Source organism: Corvus moneduloides, chromosome 7, assembly GCF_009650955.1.
Source record: "Corvus moneduloides isolate bCorMon1 chromosome 7, bCorMon1.pri, whole genome shotgun sequence".
NCBI classification, from domain to species: Eukaryota; Metazoa; Chordata; class Aves; order Passeriformes; family Corvidae; genus Corvus; species Corvus moneduloides.
Window position 1 is genome coordinate 19147590 of NC_045482.1, and position 16335 is coordinate 19163924.

Here is a 16335-nt window from a genome sequence, read left to right on the forward strand (position 1 = left end):
TTCTATCACAGCAATGCACTTGCTGGCACAGTCACATGGCATTTTACCTTGTGCCAAAACTGCATTCTGAGTCTTCTGACCTACAGAACACAGACTGGGAGATACTAGTCATTATTCCAACCCAGACTGGCCAGGAGCTTGTTGGTCTGATACAGGGAGGGTCCATACATGTGCTCAGCTGCGTTAGGAGAAGGAAGGACAGAGTGTTTGAGCTACAAACTTCCAGCATTCACCAAGACAGAAGACAGTACTTTTTTCTATTATGTTTTCACAGCATATTACATTACATCTAACCTAGAAATGTCATAAATACATAATTTTGATGATGAAATAATTTAGGCATTTTCTACACAAGCTGCTGCACCAGTGTGTCGATTTAGTTGTAAGATTATTTTTCTACTATGCTAGTTAAATCAGATTGGCTGCTGGTGTTGGCATAGTTATAGGATGTGTGTAGGTCTTTCTACATATGGGATAGGTGAATACATGTGGATACATATTTTTATGTATAAAATTCATAAATATTGGCAAATATATAGTGAGGCATACTGTAATAGCTTATGCTTTAAGAAATACCAGTACGGGTCTATTACCCAGTGCCAGGCTGACAGGGAACTAACAAAGAATTTGAAACTTCTGTTTCACTGGCATTACAAATAATTGAGGGGATAAACCAAAGGATACTAAGTCTTGGTTGCTCTACTGTCTTGCGCCAAGTCCAAGATGATGGAAGAAAGTTATAGGCAAAATAGATGCCAAAAGCATCAGAAGTAAAGACCCTAATGCTATCTGAGTCCTAACGTTTCCCTGATTTGTAGCTGATAGAGACTGATTTCAGTTTGGAAGCATATAGTTTACTACTTTTCCAAGGATATTGTAATTTCTCATAACTCTTGACTTTCATTCCTAAAAGTACCAGCCTGCTAAATCAAGTTCCTCTTCTATCTCTACTTCTTCCAATAATCTCGTGAATTTGAGGCCTTGCTTCTAATTACTGATTTAATTTTAAAACGGTCTTATTTGGAACCTATTTGTAAACATACATTATTCATATAATCAGTTGCCTGGTGTGGTCAGTTGCTACGCCTTGGTATTGCAGTATCTGCTGCTTGCATGAAACCTAAGCCAGCTAATAGCAAATTGACTTTGGTGGGAAAAAGAGAAGTAAGATATATGCAGTTATTAAGAGCATGTATTATTTGATATTATTAGATACATATCTTTCATGAAGACACCAAACTGTATTTGGTGCCTGTGAACAGTGAAGGTGAAGGTCTCAGAATAGGGAAGAAACTGCCATGTCTCTGTAACTGGTCCCACAATCATAGCATATTCTTCCTTGAGAACATCTGGGATAAACTCTGGATTTTATGTGTCATGTTTGAAATTATGTCTCTTTGTTCTCTAAAGGATGTATGTGAAAAATTTTTAATTGACATTTGACCTGAGTGCACAGTAATCTTTATAGATGCAATGTAGATGTCTCAAAAACTCACTCCTGCTGTAGTCTTCCTTATTGTCGCTATTCAGACCGTTAATACTTTTCTTTAAGTACCTTCCTTTGCTATCTGCCAGTTAACTTCTCTTACTTCCTAGAGATTGGGAACTTACTGTGATAAAATTTTCTTGCACAGATAACTCCAGTGACAAAGTTGAAAGCTCTTACCGTTTTCAGGTTTTTCAGGATTTTTGTTGCTTTTTTATCTTTGGAATAAGTAAAATTCCTTATGCTTTTCTGTTCTTCAACCATCCTCAATGAGAGAGTTACTACTGTGATAAACCTTGCTAACTTTCATTTGACACATGAGAAAAACAGCACACAGGCTTTTCACTCCTCTCTGTTCTGATCTGAATTTTGAGGTCCTCTTCCTTAGGAATTAGCAAAACTAAACGAATTGTCTGGGGCTTCACCTGGAATCAAATTTTCCCATGTAGGTAGGTGTGTGGCACCTTATTCATTGTCATCCGGTACAATCCCACTGAAAGTTGATTTCTGTGTATCTACTATCTCAAGTTATGCCTGATGTTGATGGCATGCAGTGTTCACATAAGAAACCTTGATAGTTGGCTATCCTGTTCCTAAAAACTAGAAGGAAAGATTTAATATTTATTATATTTTTGAAAAAGAGTAATACTCAGTACTATTTGAGTTGGATTTAGTTTTTAACATTTTGGGCAGGTGATGCTGACTGCTCACAACTGTGAGAGAAAGACCATCTCTCTGGCCACTGGATCATAAAGTTTTATTGCAAAATAAAGACAGGAAATTCGAGGAAAAGCATTATGTACATTTACAATGTTATTTGATAAGTATTTTGAAATTTGAAATTTCTGAAAGGTACTAACGAAGGTGTTCTCTCCTGCCATGGTACTATTAAATTGGTAACACTGAAGCAATGTGGCTTTACAAATAAAGGGGTACATTAAAATCAGTGTCAGGTCTAACTCACTAAGAAGAAAGTAGGTTTTCTGTAAACTAAAGATGGGAAATATACCCAGCTCCATGTATTCTTGAAGTTATATAGGTTTGTCTCATCTGGAGATGACCTATATAGTTCACACTCTGCTTTCAGTCTCTACATCAACAACTCATGAAACCAAGAGATACAGCTCTGCTATGCTACAAAATGCAGACTCAACCCATATTTTTCAGCAGCTACTGTGTGCTCTGCTGGGAAGTTCTGCAGTACATGCCCACTTACTCCTGGTCCCTCAATGAGGTGTTGTCACATTATGAGATGGCAAAGATCTGATTATTTTTCATAGTGTTAATGTTTGAAAATAGACAAAAAAAAGACACTTCAGTGTTTTTACAATAGTTAAACTGCATGTCTGATAGAAGTAATAAATGGGATCTTCTTCATTGTGTCCCGTTCCTCTAATCAAAGCAAGTAATGATTTATTTAAACAAGAAGTCTCAACTATGTCAGTGGAATGATTTGTAGGCAACAGTTTCTAAGCAAAACTGGCAGAAAGAATGCTTGCTTATGTATGGTTTTGTAAGGATAGCAGGGGTTAGTATTAAGTGGATGCAAAGGGCTATAAACAAAGAGACAATTTCTTTCACTTACTGCTTTTTACTTGGCAGATTTTAAAAGCAGCATGCTGCAGCAGGATATATTCAACAGGAAACGAGGTGCATGTTCACTTATGCTATCATATGGATTGTGGAATTACGAATACTTTTTAGTTTTAACCTGGCAAGAATATTCTATGCCAGCTGCTAAGTATTAATATTGCAGTCAGAGTGAACTAGCACTGTTTTACTTCATGCCCCAGTACTGGAAGTTTCCTGATGTAACTTGCTTAGGTAAAGTCAGAGAAGTCTTTAGGATCAAGTCCTTAGAAGCAAGTCCTTGTTGAAATATCAGATCACTTCTCTCTGAAAAAAAAAAGAAAAAAGAAAAAAGAAAAAAAAGAGTACAGCTGTTACTAAATATATGTCCTGGAACAGACTTGTTTAGCAAGTAAACATACTAATTTTTACTTTAAGTTAATACCAAATTGCAAGGAAATTTGCAGCTATGCTGTATACTTGTGGGAGGTGAAGATCTTAGATAATTTGACAGATGTCACTTTAAAAGGAAGAGACAGAATTAGTAATATGTGAGTTGTGCACAGAGCTGCAATCCAACATTAGTAATCTATTCCTGTCATTCTCAAATAGAGGGGAAAGTAGGTTAGTAGATGGCCAGGATGTCTCCACACTGCAACCACAAAACAAGCGCCATGCCTGAGTGGTGAATATATTCTTCATATACACAAAATGCAATATATCTGCAACCCGTGATTTTTTGTTAAGTAATCAAAGTCATCGTTATCCTTAAGTTGCATTGGTATATTAAAAGGCTTTGAATGACTTTCCATATATCTCACATTCCCAGTCATGATTATGTTAATTTTAAAGAAGGAAAAACTGAAAAATTCGGCTAAGTTTGCACTTTAGTCTCTAAACTCAAGGCAATTTAGAAATTTGCCAGGTCGGCGTTGGTGCCCAGCTGGGAACCTCAGCCTGGTGGTTGAAGCGGGTGAGGTGGTGGGCCTGGTACATGGCTACTGCTCGACTTCCAGTTCATCCGATGGGAGCTCCCGCTCCGCAGCGAAGCAGGTTGCGACTGGCGGCCAAAGCCTTCTCCCTCGGGGCATCAGCTTCTCCCGAGTAGCCCCGAGTCTCTGCTGCCACACAGTCCTGTCCGGGAAAAGAAGAACACTGAGAAGCAGCAGGCGCCCCAGAGCGCCCGGAGATGCTGCCAAAACAAGGTTCACCTGGACCGCGCCGGGAAGAGCCCGCTCAGCCCCACCGCTGCCGCCCGCATTCCCGCAGCAGCGGGCTGGGCTCGCCCCGCGCGGCCGCACGCCTGGGAGGTGCCGGGCGGCGCGGCTCCGGCCGCGGCCGCTGCAGCCGCGCGTACCGTCTCCGTCTCCGCCGCCGCTCCCGCCCCCGCCGCCCCGCCCCGACACCACCATGGCCGTGGCGGCGGGGCGCGGGGGAAGGCGCGGCGGTCGGTGCGGGGGCACGGGCGGACCGTGCCGCCGAGGAAACCGGGACGGAGGGGAGCGCCGCGGCCTCAGGGGAGCCCCCTCCGGCTGGGCCGGGGCGGCCAACGGAGGGCCGCCCGCGGCGCGGAAGGTGCGCGCTTGGGCAAGGGCGGGAGGCAGCGCCGCGGGACGGGCGTGCATGGGTAGGGAGGTCAGCCGGCGGGCGGCTGCGGGCCAGCCCGGGGCAGGAGGCGGGAGCGGCCGGCGCCCTCGGGCCGCGCGGCGCGGTGGGGCTGGGGGCAGGTGCGTGCGCGGCTGGCGCCGCTCCCGCTGGCCGCCCCTGGGCGGCTCCGGCTCGGCGGGGCTCGGCTGGGCGCCGGCGGAGCGCGGCGCTCGCTCGGCTCGCGATCGTGTTTGCGCATGACCCCTCCCCGCCTGCGCCCTCCCCTCCCCTCCCCGGCGGCAGCGGCGGCGGCAGCGGGGAAGGTTGGCCTCAGACACAGGCGGCTGCTCGGCGGCGGCGACGCAGTGCAGAGGTGCGGGCAGGTTGCGCTGGCCCCGCGCCCCGTCTCTCCCGCGCCCCGCCTGCCTCCGGAGCTCGCTCCCTGCCGGCGGCCTCCCCGCGCCGGTGTCGGGCCGGCCCCCCGGCCATGAGCGCGGCGCTGGGTGTCCCCCCGCCGCGCCGCCTTCCCCGCCGCCCCCGGCGGCTGCCGGGCTCCAGGAAAGTAGCTTGATGAGTGTCCAAAGTAGCAGTGGAAGTTTGGAGGGGCCGCCATCTTGGTCCCGGCTCTCCACGTCCCCACCGAGCCTGCAGGGCTGCTCCGCGGCGGCGGCGGCCTCCCAGCTGCACGGCGCGCCGCTCGGCAAGTCGCCCAAGGAAGGTAACCAGCGCGCCGCGGGGCTGCGCGGGGGGCCCGGCCCTTGGGGAGGGGCCCAACCGCCGCCGGCGGAGGCCGGTCCCGGGCTGCCGGGGAGCGGTGGCGGGAGAGGCCGGTGCCCCCGGCGGCGGCGCGGGGTCAGCGCTGGGCCCGGTGGCGGTGAGCGGAGCCTCGGGCGCTGGGCGAGAGGGGCCCCGCCGCCCCCGCCCGCTCGTCAGTGCGGCGGCGCCTCGTTGTTCCCCCCGCTCCGGGCCGCGGAGGGGGACCCGCCGTGCTCCCTCCGTCCCCGGGCCGTCCGCCTGCCGCAGCCGCTCGCGTCTCCTCGGGCGGCCGCTCGCTGCGTCCTCCCCGAAATAGGCTCCCCTCCGTCAGCGGCTAAGTAGAAGTGTTGCGCTGGAGGATGCAGCCGCTGTTGCTGGAGGGAGTTGGGCACTTTTGGCATCATGGAGGTGGGAAGGAGAGGGGCCGACACCGGAGGTTCGTCCCCGTGGGGAAAGCGCCCTCGGGGGCGGCCGGTTTTGCGGCCAGAAGTGACAGGGCGCCTTGCGGCCGCCACGGAATGACTGCAACTTTCTCCTGTCCTCCATCACGCCTTCGATGATAATATTTTTCTCCTCCCTCCCCTGCTCCTCCCCTCTTGTGTTACACCGACAGCGACAGCAGGGTGTTGTGGGTGTTTGCAGGGAATATCTGTATGAAGGTTATGAGCAAACAAGTCCCTTCGCTGTTCCCTTTCGGGTATTGTCTGCTTTTCCTCCTTGTGTTGAAATGTGTTGCCACAAGATGTAGCAGTTATACAGCAAGTGAGTTGCTCGGCGCTTTTAGCTAAAATAACTACTTGCTGAACGCCGGTTAGTGGCGGAGGAGAACTTTTATGCACAGATACTTGCATACCGAGCAGTTGTATAATTTTAATTGATTTGCCCCAGTTTAATGAATACTACGTAGCATTTCTTGTAGCATCTGCAAAACGTCATCGCCCAAGCAGGAAACTTGCTAACTTAAAATAGAAATAGTTGCCAAGATGGGGACTCTTTGTTTTTTAGGTCTTCCTGTAGTTGCTTGCTTGCTTTTTGGGTTTTCTTGGTTTGTTTTTTTTTTTTTGGTTTTTTTTTTGGTTTTTTTTTTTTTTTTTTGGTTGATAAGCAATGTTAGGGGCTTGGTAACAGGGATTCGACATCCTGAAAATGTATAACACAGTCCGGTTTCTCCATTTTCCACACCAGTAGTTGTCAGACTTGTATCACTCTGTGTCACTTTTGCACATGCTCCTGCAGGTAGATGGACGTGAAATGCTCTAGAAAATACCTGGGAAGGAATTACAGTACATGTTAAAGATGCTGAGTAAAGTGGCAGGCATTTTGTGCTCATCTTCTCTGGGAAGCCAAAGCTGTTAGAAAAATGACAATCACCAGCCAAATTCGTAGTTTTAAGTTTACTGAGAGTAGGTTTCTTCAGTGTTGCAACTCTTGTTATGAATATGCATACATGTAATATCTATATGTAGGATATTTTTGGGTGTATTTCAAATACCTGCTATACAAGCTTGAAATGATTATTGCAGCATAAATTATGTATCTTTATTTTAACAAAAAATGGTGGTCTTTGAGTACCTCCACTGAGACAAGAAAAATATTTTTTGTGAAACTCATTTTTAATATGATGATGATGCTTTTTACATTTTTTTCTTACAACTCATGCTGTTGGATTTTTCTGGATACTGTAATTTGCATCCTCTAATACAGATTATGGTGTTAAAAGTAATCAAAACCTTGGTGTTTGCCTGGTACTATAACGTATTGTATTTGCATGGTGTTCCTGGGTTGCATTTAATTGTATGTCCGCACTAGGTAGCTCTCTTTGAAAATGAGCATAAGCTGCCATGCTTGGGTTTATGTTTTGCATTCATGCTTATGAGATGTTATCAACACATCTTACTTTATGTATATACATTTTACAATGAAGTATTTTGCCGGAAATCAGTAGGCCCTGGAATATAAATACATCGGTATATTCATAGACATTGGCTTATATATGTGAAAGATTGATCCTAGATCAAGCTAATAAGCATGCTGTATTTGCAGTGTAGTGTGTTTATAGGAGCCTGTGCCGTCATCAATTCTAAACTTGTGATACCTTGTGCTGTTAACGGAGGTTGTGAGTTTTGGAGCAATGCACAGGGCTGCTGGCCCATATACTGGATCACAGCTGCATCACTGCTGATGCCAATTTTGAGTGGGTAATATTTACCGATACAGCTCATTTGGCACTTGTGCAGAGCTTCTTTCCCAGCCTGGCCTTCGTGTTTGTGGATTAAAATCCGTTTGGTTGGCTCCTGTGAGAGTTGTGTCCCTGTTGCCTTTGGAAGTACAGGCCTTCACAGAGCGTACCGCATGTGCCGTGGTTGATCTGACCTCACCTCTGAAGGTCTGGTATCAGCTCTCATGTCTCACATGGGCATTTGAACATTCTCGTTTATTAAGAACAGAAGCCTGCAACACCTTTAGGAAGTTCTAAAAATATTTTCTGAATCTCTAATAGGAAAAAAGCAAAAAAGAAAAGCTCTGGTATATATAACTATTGCACAAACTCATTTTTGAAAAAATGGCAATACCTTGTCAGTATCAAAAGAGACTACTTGGAAAATACAGGTGAAAATAACATTTTAAAAAAAAATTTATTCTTTTAAAATGTGCTGCAACATTGCAGCAACATTTTCCATTGGATGTTATCTTCTGTATCTTGATCTGGAGTGGCCTCATGGCTTTGCTGTATTGATTTGAATTTATGTTTTGAGGTTTTGAAATGAAAAGACTGGGATGGACTTGAGTATGGTTGCACCTGCACATTTCTACTGTATAAGAACTATCTCTTGTTTGCATTTTAGTGTAGCTTGTAAATGTCTTTAATTCTGTCCGTTGTTTTATATACCCATAACTTACATGTGGTATATGTGGTCACTTAAGAGCCTTGCAGTAGATGTTATCAGGAATTTAGGAGTACTGTTATGCGGTATTGTTTTACATACTGTATGTGTGATTGTATGACTGAATCGTGTGCCACAGCTCACATAATTGCAGTCACACAATTTCCTGTTTGAAGTTTCTTGACTTCTTGACAGTTGCTTTATATGCGTAACTAAAAATATTGAAGCGCATACCTGCAGAGTGCTGTTTGGTAAATGGAGAACGACAAGGCAGAGAGTCAGAAGAGATTCCATACATTGCCTTGGGTTGGAAGGGACTTTAAAGATCATCTAGTTCCAACCCCCTGCCATGGGCAAGGACACCTCCCACTAGACCAGGTTGCTCAAAGCCCCATTCAGCTTGGCCTTGAACACTTCCAGGGATACAGTAGGCCCAGCTCCACAACTGCAAGAGGGTCAACCTGTTCCAGAGTCTCACCACCCTCAAAATAAATCATTTATTCCTAATATCTAATCTAAGTCTACTTGGTATCAGTTTAAAGCCACTGTCCCTTGTCCTGTCCCTTCATGCCCTTGTAAAAAGTCTGTCTAGCTTTCTTATAGGCCCCCTTTTAGGTACTGGAGGGTGCTGTATGGTCTGCCTGGAGCTTCGCCAGGCTGAACAACCCCAACTCTCTCAGCCTGTCTTCATAGCAGAGATGCTCCAGCCCTCTGATCATCTTTGTGGCCTTTGTCTGGGTTCTTGCAGCAGGTCCATGTCCTTATGTTGAGGCCCCTGAGCTGAACACTGCTCTCCGGGTGGGGTCTCAGCAGAGTGGAGTAGAGGGGCAGAATCCCCTCCCGTCACATTCTAGACACGCTGCTTTTGGTGCAGCCCAGGATATGGTTGGCTCACTGGGCATTGCTATAGTGTCTGGTGATTAAGCATGATGCTTTGTAAGTTATTTTTTGTCTGTGCTGTTGGCTTTCAATACTCTGCTAAAAGCAAAATAGAATGCCAAATAGAACTTTGAATTAACACAACGGGAATGCAAATTTCGGTTTTCAGATTTGAGTCCAAATTAATATATGATGGCAAAATAGTAAATAAACTTATGCCTTGTATTTGACAGTCTTTGAAAAGTTATGTTGTATGGGTAGCAAATTTTGTTGGTAACTTTTTTCCTAGAATTTGATAAATATGTATAATTTGTATTTATTGTTACCTAAAATGTGATGGTAGTTGTTGTATACCTTTGTAGCACAAAGGTACAGTTTATTTCTTCCTTAAGTTTCCAGTCTAGAAAATGCTTCTAGATGCCAGGTTGTATCTGTATGCTACGTACAATATATTAGTCCTTGAACACAAAAGCAACCTGAATCGTATTAAAACTTCCAGAGTTGTTGTTTTCTGTTGTTTGCTTGTAGTGTAAAACCTCAGCTACTTTATTTGCTTTTACAGTAAGTTCTCATTAAGTTTGTTGGTTTTTATAATTCAACTGTAGATTAAAAATTTTATGGATTTGGGCAGTTTATATGGGGGCAGAGAAGAACAGGAACACTTTTTATATTTAAAAATGATGGCATATTTCTACTCAGAATGAGCACAGCAATCGTAAAAGGTTATTTAGGCTGGCTGTAGCGTGAGCAGGTGTTGTCTGATATTAATGTTGTGCCAGTGATACACACAAATTCTAGCTTGTGATATTATTGCTGGTTTTGTTGAAGATGTGATTCTCATAGTAATCTGATGCTTATGCCAAATTCTTAGGAGATCTTGTAGCATGTCCAAATGAGAAAGGGAAAAGGAAACCTTTTTTAGTACAGATCCTTGTTAGAATCTGGTTTTCTAAAAGGCAAGTGCTGTAGCAAATAGAGTAAATTAGTCCTTGGCCAACTGTTTTGTTTTAATTCTGTTTTATTCTGCCTGGAATGGAATTTCCTATTAACCTATTCCATTTTAAATGAAGAGAGAATCAATATAAGGACAGCATGTTTTTATTTATTATCTCTGTTCAAATAAAAAGCTTGTTATTTTTCTCATTCTTTTTTTTTCCTGTTTGTTTTTTTCTGGTTTGCTTTTTCTTTCAGCAAGTAATTTTTTTTCTCCACCAAGCTGAAGTAAACTTGCTTGTTAGTAATAACTGTGGTCTGCAGTTAGTCCTTACATTTCTTTGGGTTTTCTTAGAGCCTGATAATCCTAAATGGTTGCAAAATATTGTTGTGACTCCTGGGAAACACTACCATATATGTGTGCATCGTGATCAAAGTTAGTTCTATGGAATTTTGCTACCTTAAGAATTGAGATTATGGAAATATGACAGTCTTAAATAATCCTTTATGCTTTTTGTATTCTTGGTATAAGGTTGCGTTTTGAAGTAGTACTTGCTCCCAATCCATTTACTCTCATACTAAATTTTTTGCTTCCATGCTGAGCTTTTTTACACAAGAAGAAAATGTTGAAGTTAGTAAACAGTGTTTATGCAGTAGAATATTTCCCGAACTGTAGCTAAAAAGCGCAAAAGGACACAAGTGGGAGGAAGAAAAGCCTTATGAACTTCTTTCTGTTTGGCTTGGTGTGTTTCAGCTGTAAAAGAGGAAAAGGTAAATTTGGTTTGCCAAATTGGTCTGAGTGGATATATGAAGGTGGGTAGAGGAAGTAGAGTGGTCAGGGTTTCTGTTGAGAATGCCAGTACTTCAGTTGTGATCATTGGAGAGCAGTTAAACAGAAGCTGGCCACCATAATATAACCCAGTTTTTCAGGTGTTGCAAGTGGAAAACTTCTACTAGTTGCTGAAAATAACAAGGAACAAGTACTGCACTTCATGTGCAGTACTTAAGGACAAAGTTCACTAGCGGTAGGGAAGCGTTAGTGAGCATCAGAAGGTATTTTGGATCCTACATTTCCTGTCATCTTGACTCCATCCTTAATGAGATGCTTTGTTTAGGATAGGAAGTAAGGGTCTGCTTCCTTCCCAGGCACCTTTCTTTCATTCCTGAGCAGAGTGCTGGGGTATACCAGCAGAAAAATCTTGGCACCTAGGCTTTCCCTGGGGAGGATGTGGTAGGTGGCAGGAACATGACTGCTTGTAAGCCTTAATCCACCTCAATCTTAGTCCTGGAAGAAGGGAACAGAAGGTCTTAAGTGAAGTTGGATGTGCTGAAGATGCTGGGGGAAGACTGGGACTCTGCAACCCTTTGGGATGGGTCCATGCTGGAGGGATTGACTGAAATCTGAGTGACTGTATTATTAATTTTAATCATGACTTAAATCAGTGAGCAGGAAACCCTGATTAAATAATTGTTTTTAATTTTATTTTGCATTTGTGCTTAATTATTTTTCCTAAAGAAAAGTTGATTCTAATTGGTCTAATTTGGTCATACCTCTTTTTAGGCAGGAGGGGACACATCTACATGCATTTATTTAAGGAGTTATGCAGCTTAGATTCTTAATGTTTAAGAAACATAATTCCCTGTGCTTTAGACAGCTTTTAGCTAACTTAGTTAAATAAAATGAATTCTAATTGTGCATGTACATAATAAGAAACAAATATATCCAAATGTGCTTTGCATTTAAAACAGATAAAGGAGAATTAGCTGTAGTTTGTGAAATGAGTCAATTACTTCTGGTCACCATGCCTTACGAGATTTGGAGTTGATAGATCAAATCTAGTCACCAGTCCTTCTTGTCCATCATTTGGAAGAGAAAGCCAGGCATTCCTGCTTTCCAAGTTGTTGGTTGCTCTTTTGCAGTTCTGAGTGAACCAGCTGTTGAAGTGGTTGAACAAATGAAAGTGGCCGAAGCAGTTGCTGGTGAAAGCTGATCAAGTGCTTCAAAACTCCAATTCAGGCAGCTCACCCACAGCTTCCAGTGATGTGATGGTCTAGCTGCCAGCAGAGCATTAAAGTTTATAATGTTTGAATCTATTTTTCTCTTTTATGAATTTAATAGATCATAAACTTATTGCTCCAAGCTTTGATTAAGCATTTGGTGCTGAAGCGTGTTTTTAAAATACACAAATAAGAAAAAATGCCTGCCTTGTGCTCAGTAGTTTTATCTGGAGAGACTCTGAAGCTGACAACTGTCCTCCAAGGATTTAGAGGGGAAACTAGGGATTGTTGAGTGACTACACAATTGTGACAGGAATCTGATCACTTTGGAGTGGGAAAGTTAATTTACTGGAGCCTTTATGTGAAATTGGAAGTCACGGAGAAGGTTGGTATTCCCTGGGTCCACCTCTGCTTGCTGAGAGGTGGCAGCAGGAGCATTAAGCAATGTATCTCGCCTCATCGTATCTGCAGTTTTAAATAGGTTGAAACTTAAGGCTGCAGTGCTTTCTTTATAATGCCCTTAAGAACAAAGGACTCTGAACTTCAGATTTTAGGAGATGGGGATGGTGGTAATAAACTCCAGAGTGCCTTTTACAGGAAGTGAAGCCTGACCATAATTATTTGGGGGATTGAGGAGTACTAGATTCTGTTTCTATGGACTTCTAATAGATCTATACCTGTAAGAGAAAAATAACAGGTTTTTTTGAGGAATAAAGGAAATCCTGATGCTTTTAGAAAAATTACTGTATGATGTCACATACACCCAGCATTTTAGCTATTCACTTTTGTAACTACCTTGAACTGAAAGCATACAGATACTTCAACCTCTGTCTTGCATCTGTAACTTTTGATGGCTTGCATTTTTTTTTTTCTTTGTAAGTAAACAAACTTCTGAACTATATTCTGAAGAGCAAGAAATTGGAAAGTAATCTTACAATAAATACACGAGTTTCATAAGTCCTGCAAGTCTGAAACAGTATAATTTAAATCCTGGTCTTCCCTCTGTGGGTCTGTGATGCTCTTCAGATGACGTAGATTGAACAACAGAGGTGTTTCCCATTTCCATTCTCCACCGTGGAACTCTTCGGCCTCTTGGTTCTATGGAGACAAACTCAGATGATGCTACAAGTAGGATTTGTAATACTGCTTTTTTTCACTCCTGTGACTTAGACAAATCCGACCTGTACACTGCATAGCTGTATTTGGTAAATATTGGGGGTTTTTTTCTAGTTAATGCTATGTTCTCATAGGTTCCACAGTTTTGTCCTAAATTTTGCAACAGTACTTTAGCCAATTTTTTTAGTGTGTGTCCTAATACCCTCTTGCTAGCTACTTTGCCTCTCAAGGATGTTACAGCCTTTGTTATTTCTTAGGTTATTCTTAGTAAAAGTGATGAGAAAAGTAGTGTCCTTTAAGAAGTTGGTATTTTCATTATAAAGCAATTGAAAATAAAATCCACACATTATTAATAATAATAATCCCTTTAACATCAGTAGAATATTCAAGAGTGGTGGTGGTCTAGGGGTTGTGATTATCTTCATAAAGTAAGTTTTTATGTTTTAACTGTGATAGCAGTGATTATAAAGACTGGTTTTATCAGTATTACTAGGGGTTTTGGTTGGTTTTTTTCAGGGTTTTTTTGGCAATTCAGTTATTCCTTGAGCTGGCGGCTGTTTGGGAGTGGTTGGTGTGTCTTTGATATATGTTTTAGAAACTTCCTGACTATTACATTAATGTCATGATTTAGTTTCAGTAGTTTTATTCATGGTACTAAGCTTTGGTAAGACGCTCTCTTGTAAGCTTTCTACAAGCTTCAGCTTTGAATAAAGTGGAGTAATTCTTGTTATAGTACCTGTGTTCTAAGTCTTATGAAGGTTCACTATGAGGAGTGGGATTTTAATATTTTAAAGCTACTGTAGGATTCAAATAGAAGTAATTCTTGAAGATACAGGTTTGGAATTTTTAAAGGAGATTAAAAAAGCACTTTTTGCTGTGTATGTTATGGCCTCAATATGTAGTTTTTTTTTTGAAGTTTATCGCTTATTTAATTTACTTATACAATCAGATTGCATATTGCCTCTTTGTAATTAAACTATATTATTAAATGATTGTGATACAAGTAATGCCTAAGAGGAGTTATACCAGTATTCAAACTGAAAAGCAAATATCATGTTGGTCTTCCTTGTTAGGTGGTATTCTGCATCCGTACGTGATTTTTTCCGCTTGCTTGCTTGATACATGCTGCCATATCCAGAACATGCAAGGGGTTACTATTAAGGAAGCGGCAGTTTTATATGTCCTGAATGTACACATTTTTCTATATACACAAACCACTGTCTCAGTGGAACTGTTTAATCATTAGGAATACTAATGTTTCTGTTAGGACCCTGAATTTCACAAAGCAGTCTCATAAACAAGCTAAACTTACATAAAGATTTCAGCTGCTTTTTAGTAAAAATGTTCTAAATTCCTGTTGTTTATTATTACATACCTCTTAAAAACTTGTGTCATTTTTTCAAATATGTAATTTTGTTAAACCCGATGATGGTTGCAGATGGTACAAAGTTTGGCATCTGGATTAATCATGCTAGTTTTGCCATATCATGAGTTTTAGTTTTTGGTATTGCTGTTTGCTTTCAAACAGAAGAACAGAAAGTGTAAAGTTCACAACAGCCTGGTTGTGCATTAGATGATACATTAATACTGTATTTCTTGTATTTGCTCCCTATTTGTTATACTTGCAACATATATCATAATCTGGGTATGACATACTGAAGCTATGACAATGAAATAATCTCCAGTAAATTACCTTAGTAGTGATAGGGTTTGGGTTTTTTCCCCCCCATGTTGTGTGATTGCTACTTGACCTGATTTGTTCTCTTGGCTAAATCACAACATGCTGTTCTCTGAGCCTTTCACTTGTTTTTTTTCTTCCAGAGAAGTGCAAACAACAGGCATCAGTCTCTGCCAGCGTCTGACGCCACCTTCCTTTAAATCTTTCTCTTCGAGTTTGTTCAAAAAAAAAAAAAAGGGACATTTTTACTGCTATTTTGACTTTTTTTGTATATTGTTCTTGTGGCTTTGAAATCCCATCTTTCTAAGGGAAGCAAGCAAGCAATGAGGCAGTAATACCAGTGACTATCAGAAGTTGTAGAATTTGGCAGTGTGCCACCATCCCTGTTGACCCCGGGTGGGATGTGTGCTCTCTCCTACAGCACCAGGTCACTCAGCCTGCCTTCTCCCACTGCCAGTTTTGCTTCCTGACTGGTGCTGGGCCGCAAGGCTCCAGTACTGTCCTGCTTCTCTGCTTTCCCTGTGCTTCTCTAAGCACTGGTCCTTCTCCTCAGTTTTTATTTGTGTGCACTGTTGATATTGCTGGCGGGAGGGCAGTCTTTAGATACAGGGAGTGGGGGTCAGTGCAGTAGGAGAGGAACCTTCCGGATGTTCGACCTCCCGCGCTCACCTGGAGGTGAGCTTAGTGACAGGGATGTACCCAGGAGTCTTCTCCCATGTCCCACAGCAGATCACCGTGCAGGAGCTCTCCTGCTCTAGTGCTGGCAGCGAGGGTGAGTGTTTTATGCAGTTAGGATTTCGCAGCCATGAGCACCTGTGTCTAGGAAGACTGGAGAGGAATGGTGGTTTATCTGAGGTGTCAAAGTTCTCACTGACCACCAGTTACCACTTGAGAAAAGATGGAATCCAGTTTTAAGGTTGTTGTGGATAACAGTTCAAATGAGAGTTTTTTTGGGAAGTAACAGATTCTGTTAGTATTTTTTCAGTCGTTAATGAAATTGCTCATGCTTTTTTAGGTTTAAGTTAAGGTGGGTTGTTACAAATGCATTTTGTTACATCCATTGAGTCATAGAATTTATTGGGTTTGTTGTATCAATGATCCAAAGATAGTGAGTGGAAGAGCTTATTTCTGAAAAATAACCCATTTTTAGTGGAGTTTTCTCATTTGGTAAATAATCTTGTTAGCACCTAGTACTCGCAGAACAGTATTTTGTTGTGTGAAAGCAGTAGATGAAAGCAGTGAACGAGTGTTTCAGGTAACTACCAAAATAGGTAGCATGACTAACTATTAGGGATGGAAAGGGCTTCATTAGAGACTAAAGTGATTTTATTTTAACAGTTAGACCCAAACCTGCCCGGTGTACTCAGTCATTTGTGTTGATATTTGCTACCTTGTATTTAGAAATTTTCCTGTGGTTAGACTTTATCACATGTTAATATTTACTGTGG

At 42.4% G+C, this 16335-nt stretch overlaps 1 protein-coding gene across 2 annotated transcripts in view; it reads left to right on the forward strand.

The window, feature by feature from the left end:
- Positions 1–4502: 4502 nt before the first annotated feature.
- Positions 4503–16335, forward strand: part of TLK1 (tousled like kinase 1) — a 68771-nt gene continuing 56938 nt past the window's right edge. The window contains exon 1 of one of the 2 annotated variants that reach the window (XM_032114177.1): positions 4503–4630. Coding sequence is in view for 1 of the 2 variants with exons in the window: in XM_032114176.1 (XP_031970067.1) it covers positions 5213–5360 (148 nt within the window). In the remaining variant the exon portion in view is untranslated. Of the gene's footprint in view, positions 4631–5081; positions 5361–16335 lie in introns of those variants that run through there. The other variant, XM_032114176.1, reaches the window with a different exon arrangement.